The 15534-nt window shown below is 42.9% G+C and overlaps 1 protein-coding gene across 2 annotated transcripts in view; it reads left to right on the top strand.

Annotated features, from left to right (window-relative positions):
* Nucleotides 1-15534, top strand: part of LOC113142778 (polypeptide N-acetylgalactosaminyltransferase 10-like) — a 63472-nt gene that overhangs the window by 25462 nt on the left and 22476 nt on the right. For both annotated transcript variants that reach the window (XM_026328021.1, XM_026328022.2), the window contains exon 4: nt 2464-2630. In XM_026328021.1, coding sequence (XP_026183806.1) covers nt 2464-2630 — 167 coding nt within the window. The remainder of the gene's footprint in view (nt 1-2463; nt 2631-15534) is intronic.

Here is a 15534-nt window from a genome sequence, read left to right as displayed (position 1 = left end):
TGTGGAGGCATCAAGCAGAAGGTGAAGGGTATGATCCTGATTCAGGAGCAGTTTTTTTTAAATCCAGTCGTCCCATGAGTTAACACATGTTCATGCCCCTCACGTACTGTCATGAGCTTTGGGTTGAGACCAGAAGAACGAGGGAGCAGATACAGGCAGCTGAAATCAGGTTTTTCACGGGGTGACAGTGCACAGCCTTAGAGACTGGTCCTTCCTGTTTAGAGTCGATGTGGGTCAGGTGTACAATCAGGACGCCTCCTGGATATCTACCTCTGGAGGTTCCACAGGCACATGCAGAAGTGCAACACCCTAAAGGGATTACATCTCCTATCTGGCCTGGAAACACCTTGGGAATGCCAAGGAGAAGCTGGAGCATGTGGATGAGGAGAACGGTATTTGAGCTGCCTTGTTTAGGCTCCTGCCAACGTCAGACCTGGATTTGTGGCAGAAAATCAAAGGGTTGATTGGAATAACACACGCTAACATGGTAAATATTAGCCTGTTAGCACGTTAACGAAACACGGCTTAGACTCCTGCTAAGCTGAATGTGGTTTGACAGCGTTTAACTTACACCAGTTCAGCTTGAGAAGTGGTTACTGCCCTTTCGTCACGGACTAGAGGTGTGGAGTAGGTTGGCATTAAGCTATACACTATAGAGACACGATGAGCCATGTGGACCTGTGGGTATAGCACAGACTGCTGGGTTTATTCCAACTCTCCTCTGACTCATTAAAGAACAAAATACTGAAAATAAACACACCAGCAACACTATAAATATCGTCTGCTGAACAGCTTGGGACCTGCTGACCCGATTCGTCACAGATCAGCCTTCAGCGCTTTGCCTCTACCGGACAGGAGCCTTTTCCTGACCTGCCGCCACTTTCATTTTTAAATGTGGGCTCCTGTAAGGTTTCTTCAGTGTTCTCTCATTTTTCCCTTCATATTTATAAATCTCCTCCATCTGGTGACCTTTTTTCCAATCCCACATTCAGTTCAGTCACTGTTGCAAAAAACACTGCAGCATATTATGGAATTAAAAGTGAAAAAATTAAATATGTTGTAAACTGTGAGGCGGAGCAGCAGCTGTGGAGCCAATGAGGGATCAAATGTGTGGTTTTTATCTTCATGTCATTAAACCAGCTGAAACTTTTTTTACACGTTAGCACAGTAGAAACGTTAGTAGAGATTCCAGGGGTGTCCGGTCATGAAGCTTGAACTCAGCCGGCCTGCTAATGGCACAGTGGAGTTTGAGTGTTTATATTCATCACTGTTTAGTGATTTGTTGGGATGTGTCACTGTTTCAGCAGACGATGTCTTTTTACTCCTGTGGAGCTAAAACCCACAGTATTACCAAATAATAGAGCAGAGAGAGACTCTCTTCTGTTTGAAAGATACAGATGCTATAACTAGTATAACGCTGTTCAGATGTGTGTAAACATTTGCGATGGCTTTAAACTGCACAGACCAACAATAAGAGGCGATCAAAGGCTAATAGGGAAGCCAGGCGCCAGGACCCCGGGGTGTCACACGGGACAGACAGAGGTCAGGGTATTGCACTGGGTGATGGACTGGACGTGGTGATTGGTCACCGTGGCAGCAGAGTGACAGGTGTCTGACAGTCAGGTGCCACGTTAGTCTTCAGCGGGTCCAGACGTCACTACAGCATTCAGCAGTCGTTTATTTCAGCCTTACTGACTGACTGACTGGGTGACATGACAGAGAGGTGGAGTTTTAGCAGCCAGACAGGCCTGAACTTCTCTGAAATAATTACTGTTTCTGCAGACCCCCCCCCCTCGCCCGGCTTCTCAGGGGGAGAGAGAGAAAAGAGAAATGAGTGCAAGGGCAAGCCTGCCGGAGCTATGCTTCATTACATCGTATTAAAAGAGCAACACATTGTTCAGGTTGGGCTGGTTAAAAGCACTGCAGGGCAACGTCACGGGCTCCACATGATTTGCTTCCTCACTGGTGATTAACATCAGGAAGTTTAATTGATAACATCAACACAGAAACATAGTCAATAAGTTTATAACACTCTCCTTTATGTTTCCTACTTTTGTTGTGTTATGGATTTGTAGCCTCTACAGTTTATTGAACATTGATTTAAACCTAACACTGGGTTTTAATTGGTTGTAACTGCTACATGTCTGTACTTCTCTGTTACTAAATCAAAGATATTGTCGCAATCAGAACTTCCCCAACTTTATGAATCAGATGGTGACGTGAGCGTTTTTCTGACTGAGCAGTGTGTGTGCAGGTCAAACAGTCGGCAACGCCATGAACAGGACTACAGCCAAAACAAAATCAGGTCTCTTAATGTGAAGTGAGACTGTGATGACGCTGTTGTTGGGCCAACTTGTGCCACACTTCAGTACACAGCCTTGCTAATTATCATTTAACAGGTGCAGCACACCTCTATCTCCCTCTGTCACTCATTCCTTCATTTGGTTTCATGTGTTCGTGCAGCTGTAAACAGAAACTGTACGCGGAGAAGTTGCCCAACACCAGCATCATCATCCCGTTCCATAACGAGGGCTGGTCGTCACTGCTGAGGACCGTGCACAGCGTGCTCAACCGCTCTCCGCCACAGCTCATCGCAGAGATCATCCTGGTCGACGACTTCAGCGACAAAGGTACGGAGGACACACACTCTGGCTCGCTTTCTCGCACACACACACACACACACACACAAACCACGGAGTCATTTGTGTAGGTGACTGTTGCAGAAATAATGAGCTGTTCAGAAACAAAAGCATTAGCCAGATTCTCCAGAGGACCAAATGGGATCTCAAGGCTCTCTTGTGTTTGCATATCACATTGAGGCAGGGGGAAAAATACACGAGGTGAGTCAGTGTCTCACTGGTCATTTATTAACAAGACCAGAGCAGCTACTGTGGCATTATGCATCACTGAGCCTGTGTGCGTGTGTGTGTGTACTGTGGTTCCTCTGGTGTATCAGTGCAAACTTTGCTGTTTTAAATTACCGGATGTTGGTTTCTGTGCTTCTCATTAATGTAGGGAGGTTTCTTACTGGCCGCGGGTACACACAGATGATCTGCAATACATGCTAACATGCTAACAACCCACATGCAAATAATGTGACTGACAAACAATCTGTAAAAAAAACACTGTGGTGGTCGACATAACTGACATCACTCACTTTAATTACATCTCTACAGAACTACAGTGTGTGCAGAAGCTCCTTGACTAACAAAAGCACATGAACCCTGCTCTGATAATTATAGTCAATTTAAAACATAAAGCTAAAGCTCAGATTTAGCTTCATCAAACTATTTTGTTTATAATGTCTGAGCATCACATCCTGAACTCGCTCATTTAAAAAACAAAACGAATAATATTTTTATTGTTTTAAATCTTTGACCCTGTTTATTTTGCACTGAATGTTTTGTTTTTTTCATCTTTCTTATAAAACTGAAGCTGAAGCTGAAACTGAAGCTTCCTCACAGCCTATATGGGAATCCTATTATTATCATTATCATTATGTCTGTTGAACAGGTGGCGATGATGAGGCCATTCTGTGACCCTGTGAGTGGCAGTGAGGGTAGAGGGAGAATTACTCAGGGCCTGATGTGGATTGGTTTTCAGGCGCAGGTGGTCTAATCAGTCTGATCTCTGAAGATAATGTACAGCTTTGATCCCTTACATAATAAATCGAGCGACAAGTGCAATATCATCACCAGGGTCTTTGCGGAGGCGAGAGCTAGATATTCATCATGGAGCCTGGTTCACGGCCGCCGTGTGACGCGTAATTTCCTGCGCACTTCTCCATTTCCTTAGATGTTAAATAAAGCTCTAAAAAATGTATATTGAGGGGAAAGAAGAAATGACTCTGAGGGAGATATTTTCTCAGGTTTCAGAGGGACAGATAATATTAAAAAATGAGGTACACGCTCGCATTTTATCATATTCTCTGTCTGTCTGATTCGTGGCAGCACAGCCTGCAGTTACACTGACGCCCTGTTAGGTTCATTGACGCTGTTTTGTTTTAGTACCTCACAGCCAACAGGAGGAAGATAAACAATTGATGAGATGTTTTTCAGACTGCAGTTATATTTTCTGAGGTGCTAATTAGTATCAGCTTTCTATGTTGTCTAATTATAGCCTCGCTGCAGTGCGGTGTTTTTGGAACACGCTCTTCTCTCCGTTTTTAACATCTTAATTAATACAACTATTCATATTTGACTCAAGGTGAAGAATACGTGGTTGCTATGCTCGGAGTTTTACTCGAGCAGAAAGCCTTTCTCTTGGGTTCAGGATGTTTTATTTCTAGCTGCTTCATCTTCTGGTGATCTCACCATCTTCTCTGGTGTGTGTGTGTGTGTGTGTGTGTGTGTGTGTGAGCTCAAGCTAAAGTGGTGCAGTGCTTTTATTTGTCCATTATACCTGGGAAACACGACAGACAGAGTGTGAGGAGCAGTGAGGAGCTGGGATGGTGTCAGTCGGGGATCGTCAGATTCAAGGTGGGGGAGTTTTTAATCATATCAGCAAATTGAGTTCACCCAATTTCCATGGTCCCAGCTCTTTAAGGACTCCATGGCTGAAAGCTGAGGTTTACCAGTAATATTTTAAATGGTCTTTTTTTTTTTCTTTCTACAAAGCTTCTCTATAGCTGTGAGTATTGAAGTTTTAGCTTCTCTCTCCTTTTCTGTAACTAATCTAAAGCTTTGAATTAAATTGGCTTCTTCTCCTTCACACCAGCTGAGTCTCTGCCCTCCAACTCAAGAAGCATGAAATGGATAAATGCAATAACAATGTGAGTTTGTCCACTAAAAATAAAGCTATTTCTATCTATGGAGTTAGTGTTTCTGATCATCTTTTTCTGTCCACGCGTTCACGCAGAATTAAACCCTGCAGCTCTGCTTTCATGCCACCTGTAAGTTAGTCGTCCTGGTGTCTCCCCTCAGTCTTCAGGTGGAAGAAGCTCATTTGTGTCTTTCTGGGACGGAGACAAAAAAAAAAAAGTCATATAATCAACAGGTCACAGTAAATGTTGTTTGTTTTTTATTAACATTTATTTCAAACATGCAATAATGATTGTAAAAAAGAAATAATATTAACAATAAATAACTAAATAATGAAACAACTAGCTCCAATGTTAACATCCAAAATCCATTGTGTCCATTCTTGTCCATAGCTCATTAGTCTCCATATATTTGTTACATAAAGTCCTAATTAAAACAACCTCTATAAATACTAGAGGGTTGAAAGGGAGTAGGAAGGAGTAAAGCACTTATCTAGACTCCTTTTCTTATTCCCGTTGTCCCCCATATCATCGAGGTCCCACCGATGTGTTGCACCTGTAGGTGTCTTTGTTTTCCCTCTTCACCTGGTGAGTCTGGAGACTGAGCTGTCGTTCCATCATTTGAAGCCGAGCGTCTTGTTCTTTTCTTCCACAGCCTCATTATCCCGACTCCCTTTGTTCATTGGAAAAGCCGGACCCAGTCCTGCTTCCCGCTGGGCTGGATGGTCCAAATAATGGACCACAGTCTTTATAGTTTGTTGGAAGGACCCAACAAAAGCTGGGACACCTGGAGGAAACTGTTTGTATCCATTTCCAAGGCCTTTTCCTTTATCCATTTCCTTCTTCTGCTGCAGGAAATCTGACATTTACATTAATGTTCACCTTTTAGTGACCTTTTTTCACCTCTGCCAGTTTACACTTTGCTTTGCACCATTTAAGGTTAATTACTGGACCTGAACTGTTTAAATGTTAATAAGATCTGAATGAATGAGGGAGGAACAAATGAGGGTGACCCCAAAGTTTAGTCTGTGTTAGAAAAATCAAACCCTGGAGATGAAATATAAGCAAACTAGTTTCATCATAGCATGTTGAAAACAATATAGAGTAGTACTTATTTAAATTACACTCTATTTGAAATTAATTGGGCTGTTTTTAATTTTTCCCCCATTAATTATAAGACGACAATTGACATCCTGCATCTAGATACAAACAACAGATTAAAGATAACACTGGAAACAGATTTTAAGGTTATTGAAACCTACAAAGTCTAAATATCCAACACTTTCAACAAATTATCTTTTTTTTTTTTTTTTAGTTGTGACAGACACATACCGACTGGTAACCAACAAAAACATGCAAGACAAATTCCTGTGTTGTCCTGTAGAGATACAGAAACCAGGCTGTCGTGCTAATTCACATGGATGCGATGGCCTTGCTACATAAAAACAGAAGGTGAAAGCACTGAAACCGAATATAATGGAGTTTAAAATAAGAGCTTTTTGGTCAATCAGCTTTTTCACCACCTGTGATGTCCACACTTCAGTTTTAGACGTGTACATAATGTTAGAAATAATTGTAATGCATTCTGCATGTAATGCATGTAATGCATAATGTGGTAGATTAGAAGAAATGAAGTATCCAACAAGTTGTAGACTCTCATATGTCTGTTTTTAAACTTTTATAATTAGTTCCTAATGCTTGGATGTTTTGTAATGACGGTTATCGTGGAAAATGAAAGGGCAGCGTGGAGGCAGGTAATAAATGGACTCATGAAATAAATTTAAAGTGGGACAATCGAGACGGAGGAAACGGGAGGCGAAAGGCAGCGACAGAGAGGAGGAGGTTGATGCTTTAAAGGGGAATTAAGTCATTTCTACCTGTGAATGATGTCGACATCAACAGATCTGATGGTGACCTGAGATAGACAGAAATGTAAAAGGCACCTTTACAATGGAAGGAATAAAACAGTTCATTAGTGCAGAGTTCCAGCAGAACAGCGTAATGAAGAGGTCATTTATCACCACACCTAATTTTAGTGTCTTTTCCTCTTCGAGCTTGAGCTGAAACTGTTGAGATCTCATTAGCGGGAACACCCTGTATGTTGAAGTATTTAATAAAGGTCAATCCACTGTCTGTGAAACAGCCTGCAGCCTGAATGTGACTTGTTGGAAAATGAACTCTGTGTTTACCAGATTAACCAGATTAGCTCAGTCACTGTTTGGGCGTTTGAGTTAGAGCTGGGTCGGTAATCGCTTGACAGCAGGGCAGGTGGAAAATGAGAATGAATTAATAAAATGGCTGTTATGGTTATGGTGAGTAACTACCTGTGGATTTGATTCCAACAGTGACACAGACACAGTATGATTGTGTTGGCGTTCAGGGCTTATTCACTGGATTTCTGTCACACCACCAAAGGACGGATTTGTTTAAGGATTGGTGCCCCTGTGTTGATGCCGTTGACCTTTGAGGGAGACGACAGCGGGAGAGTTGCAGCCTATCAGCTCTGCTGCCTGATCAGTTTCTGTCTGACCTTCCTCTGGTGAAGTGAACTCCACAAATGAGGCCTGGTTTTCAGACAGTGATGACAAAATGATTGATATGAGTCACTTATTGTTCCACAAGCAACCAAGCTAATGAGCGTGTTAGCCATTAGCTGCCCTCAGATCAGTAGATCAGCAGTTAGTCCTGGGAGAGCTTCCTACGTCTCTGACCTCTTTAACGCTGCTTCTTCCACACAGGGGTGAGAGAGACCTTTGCTCTGAACTCTCTCTCTCTCTAAACCTGCAAAGACTCTCGAACACAGAAAACTAATTTGGTTATTTTACATGAACCTGTCAGTGCTGTTCTTATCAATATTGTAACATTGCCCAACATTGAGTTTTTTTTTATGCATCTTCCGATAAACAAAGGAGACTGAATACAGGGGTCAGTGAGAGATGGAAGGAAAGAACAATAGGAGGCGAATGCAGTGTAATAATAACAGGGCGAGACACCAGCAGACCTGCTAACCTGCCAGCCTGCAATCCATAATGAGCTTCAGCTGGCTAAGAGGCGGGAGGGAAGAGGAGGGGTGCTGATGCTGAGGGGAGGGGAGGTCAGCTCACTCTTCATTAGGCTGTAATTGAATTTCCGCAGCCCCTGCAGGGAGGATGCTCAACCCTCTCTCTCCCTGCAGGGGCCGTGTTGGCTCGCTCCGGCTTCCCAACCTCCCTGATACTTTCAAGGTTAGCTCAGCTAATTTGGGCTCCTTTCTCCACCGATTCCTCTGCTCGCCATCTGTCATCTTCATGTCCGACCACGTGGGCGCACAGGTACACGCTGCGACACGTCATGCGGCTGAAATTAAAAACAGAGCGTTAAGAGACCGGTCGGTGCGGCAGTAGATCATCTCAGGCTGCCTCTAATAACCGCCGACACATGCTGTGACCAAACAAGTGTCTCAGTGTTTGAACCGACCAGGCAGATACGGAAGGACAGTCGTCAGTATCTCCCAGAACAGTGGACGTCATCAACATGTGTCACAGAAACACACCCGGCTGCCTGATCCTGCATTGCCAGTGTACCTGTGTTATAAAGACACAGGTGAGGAGGTTTAAATGCGTCGTTATTGATTGTATTAGGTGATAGATGTGAATTGGATGTCGTTCATCACAAGGTTAAATCAACAGGTTAGTGATTATAGTCAGTTATTGTCTTGGACCCAAACAATATCCAGTTATAATAGAAAAGAAGAGAAAATAATCACACATTTGTTTACGAGGAGATGTCTCAAAAGACTAATTAGAGCTTAGATTAGATTGTCAAAACTATTGGCAATTATTTTTCGTTGGATTCACTAATTGATTAATCGGCTAATTGTGTCACCTCAGAAATAATTAGCAGACGAGGTTTTGTGTGTTTCAGTCAGTTTTACATGTTTGAGATTTTGCCTTTGTGGCTTCAGATCATTTTCCTGCAGAGCGGCAGCTGAAATGTTGGATGCAGCACGGAGCCTGTTTTTAACGTTGTTAAACTGCTTTTACGCTGATTTTATTTTATTTTTTCCAGGTTTCATTTCTGTTGGTTAATTTTGTTTCCTCTTAATGAAGCTGTGTTTCCAGGGCCAGGGGGTAAAAGGTGGTGTTTTTACACGAGAGGCAGCACAAAGCAGTGGAGCATGTTATCATGGTTTAGCAAGTGTTTATTTTTTCTCTCCTTTTTAATTGGAGTGTACTTAGCAGATGAGAGCTGTTCTTTGGGGAGGCCGACTTCATTATCACCTGTAAGTGTCCGAGCATGTTAGCGGAAAGTAGGGGTTCGAGAAAGAACTGCAGAAACATGGAGAGATGTCTTTTAATACGTTCTTGTCAGAGAACATGAATAAGACAGACTTGAGTTCTGTCTTTCTGATTTAATATAAAGCCATAAAGTCTCTTCTTCTCCCCCAGTTTCAAATTGAAATTAGAATTTTCTGCTCAATTTAAAGCGACTTCAGAGACAGACAGATGTTCTTTGTGTTATCTTTCTTCCCATAAAGCTGTTGCTACTGTTGCTGTTTAATTGAAGATTACATTGAGAACCGGTGCCGCTCCCTAAGGAGTGTCATTAGCATCCTTCATTGTGGAAATAACTGGCATCTCGTCAGCTTAATGGGGGCAATCTTTGTACCAAAACAATCATAAACACAAGTTAAACATTAAGCACGAGGCCGAAAAGAAGGGAAGGGAAATGGAAAGAAATGAGCGATAAGAGAAATGGCCAATAAGAGAAGCTAAAGAGTTGTTGCTCTGTTTTAATAACGTTCCCCGGAGAACAGGCTGCTTGGCTGTTCGGCAAGTAGAACGAGCAGATCTAAAGGATGGACTGATAGTGGATCAGGAGCATGAGAACGTACCTGTATGTTCGCTGACGTGATGATTTTAAGCAGATGGAAACTCACAGATGGTGATTCGCTGATGAATGAAGGCTGTGAAAATTAATTTCCATACACACTGACCCTCCTTCTCTTCACCTCTTGTCATTTACCTTTTTCTTTCCTTCTTGTCTTTTTCCACCTCTTGTGTTTTCGGTGTTATATCTTTTGGTTTTTCTCTCTTATAATGACATGAAAGAAAACCCTTAGGGGTTTGATTATCCGAGCAGGGTTGGGGCTGAGGGGGATCCTAAACATCATTACCGTAAACTACCAGACCATATTTCCACATTTACTCACCAAATGTATCTCCTGACAGACTTGCTGATCCAGACTCCCACATCACACATAAGTGATGCATGTGATATTTCTGTTGCTTTGATGGAAGGAAAACAAGTAGGTAGTTTGATGTGTGTCATGATTAATCTGTGTGATTTGCATGTCTTTAATTCAACTTCACAACCACGGGATGAGATGACTGGACTATTATTGTTACTGTATTTTTTATTTTTTGTTTTGTCTGGTGCTCCCTCCAGGCTCTTGATGATACTGAAAAACATCATATTCATCATATTCACACTAACGAAACAGCTTGACAGCTTTACTTTCTCAGGGGCCGTGTGCATTTTGAAATGTAAAAGAATGATAATGCACAAGAAAAGCAGCTTGAAGCTCTTCCTCTTTTCTCTTCCTCTTCTTTCATCCTCTTTAAACAGTTTCAACGGAAGCTCCGGCAGCGTCTGTGAGCAGACTTGACCTCACAGGTCCGAGCAGGCGGGCTGCTGCTCAGACTCTGACGGTGTCTTTCTCAAGGACCAACAGTTCCCACGGGGATGTTTTTACAGCAGTCGACGGCAGCAGTATGAGAGCCGCTCGACAGGATGAGGCTCGGAGATTTAGAGCCGACACAACATCAGTGCTGCCTTGTTAGCAGAGCTCTCTTTCTGTCTTTATGAAGTCAGTCTGGCCTCTGCTTTCTTCTGACGTTCTGCCGCTTCCACTTCAGTTTGTTTATTTGCAGTAAAATAACAAATTCGTAGATGCACGTAGCTTTGTGCTTAAACTACATGATGTTTTAAATCCTGAGTCTCTTGCTGGACCTGCCAGAGAGACAAGACCAGAAACAGTATTTTCCTTCTGATTTCAGTGATTTAAAGGTCCAGATCTGAGAAAATAAACTGATGCTTCTTGAGAATCACTAAATAAGTATCGGAGGTAATCGGAACAAAGCTTGTGAGAAAAGCAAGAGAACTGGATGAAACGGACCAAAGACGTTAGACGATATTTCTCGTTAGGTGAAGAAAGTTAAAATAAAGTTCAAGATCCAAAACAGAACCTGCTTTTAGAACTAGAGGCCTTGACTCATCCAGAGTTTTGGATCCGAAACAGAAATGTGGAAAACCACCAAACCTGACGCGCACTGATTTGTTTTCTCAAAGAAGCACAGTCAGATAAAGGTCTGAGACGGACCCGGAATCGTTAGACCCCATTCCAAAAGGACATGGACCCAAACGGAAACTAATGGACAGAGAACAGCAGCTGCAGGAACAATAAACATCTGTTCTCCTGAACTCAGGTGTTAGACAACCTGATCAGACTGGGAAGATCTGGGTCTGGTCTTGGTTACTTAAAATTGAGTGGACTCTTGTGGGCCTGTAGTCAGGACCAAGGCCCTGTTGTCCTCTGAGACTGCATGGTTGATGTCAGGCAGGAGAAATGACACAGCCGATTTACAGATTCATATTTCTAATAATATTGTGACTTTACAGCAGAAACAGAGACATTAGCAGCAGTTTGTGCGTCTGTGCTGCAGATGTGTGACAGTGCTCGAAGGCAGAGACATGAAATTGTCCGTCCTCTCCTCTTCTTATCAGAACGCTGCTTTCATCATTTTACAACATGACAGCAAAGAGCATATCTGTAATACGTCTCGTATCGTCGCCTCAGTAGCTATTTAAGCTGTGTGTGTTTTGAATGAAGGGAGCCGAGGGGGCTGTGTGCTTTTAAAATCCCCCTGAGACTGGCTTATATCATCACACACTCTCCCTCAGCATCCTTTTCTTTTTTTAATGATGGTTGCAGAAAAGCAGCTTCAAATGTTCCCAACCTGGCACTCGGCGAAAAGCGAGGATGCGTGCCGGGGTTCACACGAGCAGCCGAATATTTTGGAGGAATAAATTAGCAGCTTGGCTCTTTGGTGCTGCGCCAACACTTCTGGGAAGTAATCCAGCACCTTGGAAAGACAAGATTTGGATGTCATATTGGATCCACTGTAATTTGAGGTTAATTGAATTGAAAATATCCCTGTCTCGCTCCCCCCGCCTCTAAAAACAGCTATGGTTGGGGAAGAGCTGCATGTATTAAGGAAAATATAGCATGTACCGTTTTAGGCAGCAGATTTCTGCACCGACATAATCTGTAAATACTTCACATGATATTGCCAAAGCACTTCACTGTGCCTCCGTTTTAGTGTTTGCGGTTGAATTGTAATTCATGTCTCAGAAGAAGATGCAGTGCATCCCTGCAGCAGAAACAGATGGAGCCCGGCGAATGTGCGGCTGTTTGGTAAATGGGGTCTGTGGAAGTGACCCAGGCATTGATGATGTCTGAGCCCTCATCATGTCCTGGACTTCACATTCTAATAATGACTAATGTGTTTGCCGACGTCAGCCTGCTCTCATTAGTGTGATTTATAGCCTCTCCAGTTTTCGGTAAACCAGAGGAGCTGTATCCCAATTTATTCAGGTCAAATTAACCATTCATAATTAAATGTGCTAACCTTTCCCGCCCTCTTCTCCCTCACTGAATGTGCTGCACATCCAATGCAGATGTTCGTTGTTGAATCTCAGTGGCTGTCATTAGAAAAAAGTTACGTAAGAATCTCTGAGCGCAGGCCAAGACTTTAGCCTGAGTCACTCTCCTAATGGTTTACAGCTAATGGGCAGATTTAATGTGGTGCTATTAAGGTGAAGGCTCGCCCTTTCCTGTGAGGGTGACACCCAGCCTTCCATAGAGCCCTGTTGATCCACTATAACGTAGAATTACTAGTCATTTATAGAGACTTCATTTACTTTGTTGTTCCACGATTTAGCCAAATGTTCAGTTCGGTCACTGGGCTGGAAAAAAGATGAAATATTTAGTTTAAACTTTTTATAAAAATGTAGCATGTTCAAGAAAAACAACAAACTGAGCAAATGAAGGATGCAAACACATGAAACAGTAGTTTACTTTACCTGTTGCTTTGTGTCACTGCACCACAATATGTAATGATATTATAATATAAAATGGCACAGACATAACTGCGATAGAGGATTTTATCCATATTACACACCTCTAACGACCTGTCATAGATGGAAATTATGGTCTGAATATCAGCACTTATGTCTCACTGTAATACCTTCTCTTTGCATTTTAATTTAACGAGCAGGTTCGTTATTGCTTCGGTAAATAATCAGTCGTTTGCTTGTTATTGCTGAATCTTTTGGCAGCACCTTTAACACACAGAACAGGAGCTAATTTGATCCAGAGCACTTCAGGACAGGCTGCATCCCAAACAGGGCGTTCGGGATTAAGCAGCAGACGCCTGTGCGACCGTGATAGACAGCTCTCCACGCTCTGCTCCTACTGGCTGCTCTGCTCTAATGTGCTTTGCTCTGCTTTAATAATCGCTGGTCAGAGCTGGTCTTATCCAAACACTCTGGTTTGGACCGGCATGTCCATGAATGTGAAGGTGGGATTTGATGCTGTTCAACTTGAGGAGATGGGCTGTCATTTACCGAGGTTCATTTAAAAACAATAAAGCACAGGGGACAGAAGGGAAACGGGGATGGATGGGAGAGACCCAGAGAGCAGGGCGACGGATCAGAGGACCCGCTGCCTCCAGGTCTGTTGGTTTTGGCCGGTCCTGTTGTCTTCAGTGTCTCAGCTGTCTGTTGGGATCAGGAGTCCCTCCCCAAAAAGTCAGCTGCTGCCAAACAGCATCAAAGCAGAAGGGTGAGCCGGATGAGAAGAGGATGAACAAAGCAGGGACAGAAAAAGGAAATAAGAGATGTAGAGGAAGGGGTTCCTCAGTCACAGTGGCCCAGATGTTTTATCTATGAGAAATATCAGACTGTATCCAACAACTAACAGCCACTTTTTTCAGTCCTGACATTCTTTTCCTGTGTTGCTGTTTAGAGACAGTGGATTGATGTTTGTTGTGAACTGAAAGATGAACAGTGTGTTGACATGGAGAGGTTTATGAATCGCATCATCTCCCATTAAAGAGCCCGTTATCCTGGACTTAAAGATAAGGATGCCATTCATTTATCTCCATATTATTAGAAACAAAAGCCTAAAACCAACCCTGCTAGGACGTGCAGCATGGACACGGCTTTGTAGCAGGAAATTGATGTTCTGAAATCAAAAAGCAGCCCTGTAATAGTGTTTGGAATCATTTTTGAGGCAGATTGTGTGAATGTGCTGAAGGAAGATAAACCAGTTTGTCTTCAAGGAGACAGACAGTTATTAAAAGTCAGTTGACTCATGTCTGTCTGGCTGAGAGCGTTAAGCTTCACGTTTCGGTGTCTCATCTGTTGTATTTATGCTCATGGTGGACACGGTTGTATCTGGGAGCGTTTTTGGCCAGTCCGTTTGTGCCATATGGGATTTTTTCAGATCTTCCTCCTGTGAAAACAACATGAAATGCAAATGAATGTTAGTGACATGCAAAAACTAAAAAACAGGGCGAGGATGGATGATGTTAGACACATGTCTTTATACATATTTTAGGTGTGTTTTGTTATGCTATTTGTAGGAGTTGGTTCATTCTCCAGTTGGGTTTCATTAAACCAGTGCAAATATGCAGAAAGCAGAAAAATGGCATTTCCTGTTTGTTTTAAATCTACTCACTTGAGGAACCTTATATCTCTCCATCGCTGCACACGCCTGTTTCAATTTGCTGCTGATTTTTTAGCTCCTCATGTCTGCAGAGAAACTTTTACACCTCTGCCAAACATGAAACCGTTTTTCGACTCTGCTTCTACCACTTCGCCAGCTGTGGATCCAGCAGCTGGATCCAGCCAGACCAGAACTGACGATCAGTTTCATGCTGTCTCGCAGTGATGGCTGCCAGTGTTTCAGCTCTGGAAACAGCAGACAGAATGAAACACTGAGTCCAGCTCCAGTTTTTTATTGACCTGTCAGTCTGAGCAGAAAGATTTACAGGCTCCATTTAGGCCGAGATTGATCTCTGTCCGAGGCAGTTCTGAGGAAAGATCGGAGAAAAATGTGTATGTAACGCCCGGTCTTTGATGGATTGATGTTCTCTTTAAATTTCTGGTTTGCCCTTTCTCCCTGTTTCTCTGTAGCAGTTCACCTCCCAGCATATTCACCGTTTTGGCACGAGAAACCGGCCGTTTTGCTGACATCGTCCTGTCTCCCGTGATATTTATTGTGTCACTGCAGCGTGAGAGGCTTGAAATCAGCTCCGGTCTGATCCGGAGCAGGACTGCCGTGCTGTGCTCGAAAGAAAGTTGAATTGTTTGATGCAGTCACTGATAATAAACTGAACATGTTATTGGACAACGAGGTATTTCTAATTTCCTCACAGGGCATTATAAATTTTGTCTGGTGTCTTAGAGGACCTGCTGTTTTTCACCAAAAGGTTTTATGACCGCACATGTTCAGAGGCGCTGATTTAATTCCTTTTTCATTTCTCACGGTTGGATTCTTCCTCTTTGGGGTAACATTCTGGCTAATGACTGCAGCAGAAATACAAAAACCATCAGTGACTGTGGAAAAGTAAGTGAAAAGCTAAAGTTTTTCCCAGTTTGAGTGAGCGTGTGTTATGATGTAGAGGCCTAAAGGGAAACGTTTCAGCGTGGAGCATGTGGCACCGGCAGAT

Source organism: Mastacembelus armatus, chromosome 14, assembly GCF_900324485.2.
Source record: "Mastacembelus armatus chromosome 14, fMasArm1.2, whole genome shotgun sequence".
Taxonomy (NCBI): Eukaryota; Metazoa; Chordata; class Actinopteri; order Synbranchiformes; family Mastacembelidae; genus Mastacembelus; species Mastacembelus armatus.
Note: the sequence above shows the minus strand (reverse complement) of the source record. Positions and strands in the feature narration are given on the sequence as shown.